The sequence below is a fragment of the Schistocerca americana genome, chromosome 1 (genome assembly GCF_021461395.2).
Source record: "Schistocerca americana isolate TAMUIC-IGC-003095 chromosome 1, iqSchAmer2.1, whole genome shotgun sequence".
NCBI lineage: Eukaryota > Metazoa > Arthropoda > Insecta > Orthoptera > Acrididae > Schistocerca > Schistocerca americana.
In genome coordinates, this window is record NC_060119.1 from 512,669,529 (window position 1) to 512,675,528 (window position 6,000).

The window sequence follows — 6,000 nt, forward strand, 5'->3', positions numbered from 1 at the left end:
TTGATCTCTTCATAGAAACATTTGAAATGAGTCAATTCTTGACTGCAGTCCATTTTGTTAAGCAAAACAGAGTTATCCTCTCTGGAGCAATTATATTCTGATCTACTATGTTAACCATTTACTCTCCATTTTCTCTGTTTTAACTTACACTTAACCACACCAAACTGCAATCTGTCTTAAGAAGTTAGTTTGAGACTGCCATGAAGACATTTCTAAATGAGTTAATCCTCTTTATCTACAGAGTCAGCTGACTGTACATCTGCAAAGCATTTCTGTAATTTCTAAATATTGTGGGTGTCATTACACTACTTTTGATCTTTCAGTGGTTAACACCAATAATTCTGTTACAACTCATCCTGCATATCTTAAGACTAAATATTGTTACTCTCTGAATTCAGTAGACATTGCATTGATGTTACTGAATGCACTCATACATTTTGTAATGAACATAGTCTGTGGAAGACATATACGAGGTGGTCAGAAATGGCGTGAAAGGTTTGTAAAGGTGTTGCAGGGGAGGTTGAGCCGAGAAATAATTGTTAAGGAAAAAATTAAATATGCTGTTTCATTTTGAAGTTATCTAGCAATGAAATTTAGCTAACCGGGTCATCGCACATGCAAATTCAAGCAGCCTGTTAAAGACAATATCACCAAATACATTCTTTATTTGGTTTCCTCACACTGAACAAATATCCTTTTGCTCATCTATCTTAAATTTATCACTTGCAAAAAAAAGGGCACATTTTAACTGGTAATAAGTATTTCAATAAGTGGTAACTCTCAGATGAACAGGTGCCTATGCATTACTACACTTTAGTGCATGCAGGTGCTTTAATTGGCATGGACAATGACCCGTTTGGCTAACTTTAGTGCTAAATAGCTCCAAAATGGCAAAATATATGAATTTTTTTCTTAACAATTATCTCTCAACACAGCCTTATAAGCTTTTCAAACTGTTTCTGACCACCCTGTATGATACATTCACCAGGCAACTGTCAACTAATTTCCAAAATACTGCATTCAAACATACAAACTAACAATTTCACTAGAGCATTTTTTATCACAAAAAGAGCATCCACAGTAATGTTCCTGCACAACTGACATCCATTTTTCCATTGTGTCACTAGAATATATTGATTTAATCAGCTACCTTACACTCTTGCTCACAGTTTCCGAACTCCAAAGCTGCTGTAGTTGTGGAGGCTAGTTAACTAGCAGTACATATATTGCTTTTCAAACTATCCTTAAAAATATTTAATTCAAATTCTGCAAGCAGATGTGTTTTGGATTCTTTGGTCAAAGCCTGTTTAATTGGTAATCTGGTGCTTTCTGCTAGTGAAACATTAGATTACCAATCAGTCTTTGGCTAAAGACCTCTAAACAGATACCATTAGCCCATGTGTCAAGAAGTGGCAGTGAAAGTCCCCAAGATGACAGATGTCTATTGTAAAGAGAAGCTGCATAGAGCTAGTTTTGCTAAACAAGTGCTCCAAAAATACTGACTAGATCAAAATTATTTGGGTCACTGGAAGTGTCCGATTCCACCAGTCTGCTTTGACTTGTGACCTAATGGTGGTAGTGTGTGTGACGTCACTGCAGTGCGGTGGATATCGTGTTGTCTCCAACAGTGCTCCCTGTTGATTTTAATGTGTGGTACTGGGGCCAGACCTGGCTTGTTTATGTGTGTGGCATTTTTGTTAGGTCTGATTAGTTAGGTACTTGACATCGTTTTTTAATCCCTGTGTGTGTGTGTGTGTGTGTGTGTGTGTGTGGGGGGGGGGGGGGGGCAAGGGTGTGTGTTTTGATCAACTTATATGATTTTTTTCAGAGGCTTTTGTTGGTAAGTAATTTTTGTTTTGGTTTTATTCTGTAATAATTGTGACATATTGTCTGTCTTATGTCTCTGGTATTTCAGTTGTGTTTTAATTGATCTAGCAAATACAGGCGTTTCGGTTCCAGTGGCATTCTGCAAGTTATGTAGGTGCGTGAAGTTTCTTGTTATTTTACTTGTGGACTACCAGTAGGTATCCAGAGCTGTATTTGAGCTATATAGGTCAAGGGAAATGTTCAATTCCACTTTTCATAGTTGTGGGTGTTGGCTTTTTGGTATCAAGGGCTTTGTTTGAGCTATGTAGGTCAAGTGAAGAGTATTATTCCTGTTGGTTTTGTGGTTGTAGTGCTACATTTTAAGTTGAGATTTTTTTTTGGACATGATTTGTTTTGGGATTGTGTGGAATTTGATATTTATTTTCATACATTCATCTTGTCCCCACCCTGCACCCCATATTTCCCACGGTTATCCCATTAGTTTCACTATATTATTGGAGTCAGATGTTCTTATGTCATTTAAATTTTTGTTCAGATTTGTTGGCATATGTACATAGGAACATAATTGGCATTTTGTATATGCTGGAAGTAGGTGTTTCCACCATATTTATGATGTCATGGGTCAAAGCAGACCGATGGAATCTGACACTTCCCTAATGCCAAACATTTTGGTACAGTCCATCTGCTACATTAATAGGAATATATTGGGCACTATGATAGTAAGAATCCTGTGCCCTGCACTTCACTATGGCATGGGCAATGCAGGTGTACATACAAATGACTTGGTACTGAATACTTATTACTGAGAGATACTGCGAAGCACATATGGTTCATTGAGTCCAGTTTTTGCTTCTCTGCAATTTCTCCATATGTCAAGATGGAGACATTTTTCCAGCATTTCCGAAGACTTTGCAAATCTCCCAAATCTGTAACACGTAACTCAGTAAACCCAAACACATACACCTTAACAGCTATTTCATTAGACAGCCAATATCAATGGCAAATTGTGTTGCAATCTAAATGTTAATACAAGTTGAATTTTGCAATTCTGATCAATAGATTGGGCTTAAATCAGTCTGGTGCATTATTCAGTTAAACAACACCTGACACTGAACAGTCCATATCTGCAACAGCGAGAGTACAACTACTGCATGATAGAATTGAAGACAGTGAAGCACAGCACAACTGCCTTTCTCACTGCTGGTAGTACAGCAGTTCTTGTAAGGTAGCCACCATCAATAAATAACATCGAAGTTCATGTCACAACACCACGCTAATCTGAGGCCCCGTTGACTGTACATGTAAAACTACACTCCAATAACATTCTGTGTGTAATGAGAAGCAAAACAATTTTTTGTTGCACTGGTAATATGCACGAAGCACCTCGTGTGCAAAGTTTGCTAATTCCACTTACATGTCACACAAACAACACTGAAAAAAATATCTTCTCAAACACCAGGCAAAAGGCACATGACAACTCAGGGGGAATAGCCAGTACTATATTACTAGAGAACAATGGGACAAAAAGCAGCATCCATCGACCATGTCATATGTACTCTACACAGAGTAATAGGAAAAGGCCTAAAAGGAGGAAATTTTAAGAGGCATTTGATGTAAATTTAACACAATATCCTCCTTTGCGAAAGATATCACTGCTCTGTAAATAAGAATACTACTTTATTTTCTTCTAATTTTTATCCTGCTAGCAATAAAGAAACCCTTTAATATAAAATACTCGAGTGGTTAATGTTTGATATCTTTTTAGGGAGAAAAGCTCAAAAGTACATAAAAAATGAAAAAGCGACTAAAGCAATTCATTTGAAACCTCCAGAATGACAAGCAATTATCATTCTTTGTACAAGTAAAGTGATCATTGAGTTGACCTGCAATTGCAATCACCATGGACATAATGTTTTCAAAACTTCATCCTTCTGGACCAAGACTTCAAATTTATGTGGCTGATGTGACTCAGTGTGGTGATTTAGTGTACTTCTAGAAACATTTGTTTAGCTAATCAGGGTGAAAAAATAAATATTTCACCATATGAAAATAATATCCAGTTTATTCCATTTTCTTTCTCAACATTTGCTTCCTTCCAGAATGAGATTTTCACTCTGCAGCACACACTCCGCTGCAGAGTGAAAGTCTCATTCTGGAAACATCCTCCAGGCTGTGGCTAAGCCATGTCTCCGCAATATCCTTTCTTTCAGGAGCGCTAGTTCTGCAAGGTACACAGGAGAGCTTCTGTAAAGTTTGGAAGGTAGGAGACGAGGTACTGGCAAAAGAAAAGCTGTGAGAATGGGGCGTGAGTCATGCTTGGGTAGCTCAGTTGGTAGAGCACTTGCCCGCGAAAGACAAAGGTCCCGAGTTAGAGTCTCGGTCCGGCACACAGTTTTAATCTGCCAGATAGTTTCATTTGCTTTCTTCTTTGTCAACTATAATTCTCTGCAAATACTCAAAGCAAAGTTTAAAACTATTTATAAATAAAAATGCTGCAGACTGTTACATAAACAGAAACTTAGTCTTAAGTTATCTTTGTAAAAACTTCATGAGGGTCTCCCCTCCCTCCCTCCCCCCCTCCCAAATTACAAAAGTCAAAGTGTGCGAATGTCTTATTACTTTCTCCAAATTAACAGTCTGACACAGCAACAAAATTACCCATCTCCTTTCAAAAACACACACTGAACAACAATCTTGTATCCTATAGTTCAAATGTTCCAGTCAACAAACTATTGAAAACAGTCTGCCATTGATCAATATCTGTGAGTGCACAGTTACAAAGAAGTTTCTGTATTTTGTAAGAATTACAACTCTTAATTTTTATCGCATAACAGCACTCCTCTGTCAGACCCAGCCTTACTATTATATCAATATGTAACTAACCAAAGTGGAGAAAGCTAAACAGTTTTGCTGTTATCGTACATAGTACTTAGTTTACCACTGAGTTACATCCAGGTCATTGATATCATCAATTCTATATCCAAAAACTGAATATGAGCATGCAGTCTACTTTGGCAATTAAAACAAGAGTTGAATGTTAGGAGTCTTAGGTCTGAACGAAATTATTTGGCCAACACATAAAAGTATTAAATCAGTCTGACCATGCAAATTAAATGTAACAGGCTGTAATTCCTTTCTAAACCGAAATTACCCAAGTCACGCACCAATTGTGGGACGCAAAAATTAATAAATAAAAAGACAGCCATTAAATCTCGTAATTTCTAACATTTTTGTGGGAAACTATAGCGTCTTTGAAACCGTAGCCATACGAACAGGAGAGCAGAGCTCACCGCCGGTGTGGCACGCGTTAACAGCGGCTCCCTACGACAGAGACCGGCAAACGTAAAATATTTTATCTTCATACCTTTGGCTCCCCAATTTCTCTCACTTCCACACCCAGTTCCTCTGCTCCGGCGTCTTCCTTTTCTGTAGCCATCGGGAAGTCCTCACTTGAAAACCTATCACAGAAAATTACATTACGTGCGGTACCTTGCTATGGCACGAAGCCGGTACGGCGTATAAAATGCAAGTACGCATTAATCATTACAGTACATTAATGTATATTCTACTAATAACTTTCTATACGCGTATTAAATATTCAATACATTTTGACGCGCAACTAACAGGTAGTTATTTCGACGCAAGTTGTGATCTCCCAAGTAAGAAGTTCGCGTAACAAACGTAAAATGAGAAATGATCAAAATTCAAAGAAGGGGTAGCAAATTAGCTAAAGGCGCTAGAGAATAAAGTAAGAATTGTCTTTCTATCTAAAATTAATAATTGACAAGTCCCCTAACCCCCGCAAGCACTACGTCCAGCTAACTTCTGACAGCGCCGACAGAGCCAGACACTTCTCTGGCTACGAGTCCTCTCCCTCTGGTTGTCAATCTCGATATAGAGTACCTCACTTTCGTTCGAGGTATTGACATCACTCTTGGTTTGACAGTTATGGAAATATTATCTATGTGTATGTCTCAGTTTAGTGTAAAAAATTATCGGTAAGTTTTCAGTTACTTTGTAATCCATTGTGTGATTTCATTTTTAACGATACACACTTCAGCGTTTTATATTGGCAAATGTTGACGTCACGGGTGTCGAACGTACGAAAAGTTCTCAAATATTTCAGTAAAGAAATTTCACTTTGGATGACAGAGAGATTCAGAAAAATTGTAA

General features: G+C 37.7%; 1 protein-coding gene across 3 annotated transcripts in view; it reads right to left on the minus strand.

Annotated features, from left to right (window-relative positions):
• Positions 1-5,712, minus strand: part of LOC124604962 (histone-lysine N-trimethyltransferase SMYD5) — an 81,465-nt gene extending 75,753 nt beyond the window's left edge. Inside the window, exons 1-2 of one of the 3 annotated variants that reach the window (XM_047136523.1) lie at positions 5,433-5,618; positions 5,192-5,285 (exon numbers count right to left, since the gene is read on the minus strand). In XM_047136523.1, the coding sequence (XP_046992479.1) occupies positions 5,192-5,285; positions 5,433-5,434 (96 nt within the window). In that variant the 5' untranslated portion in view covers positions 5,435-5,618. The other 2 variants (XM_047136524.1, XM_047136525.1) reach the window with 2 other exon arrangements.
• Between the last annotated feature and the right edge of the window lie 288 nt (positions 5,713-6,000).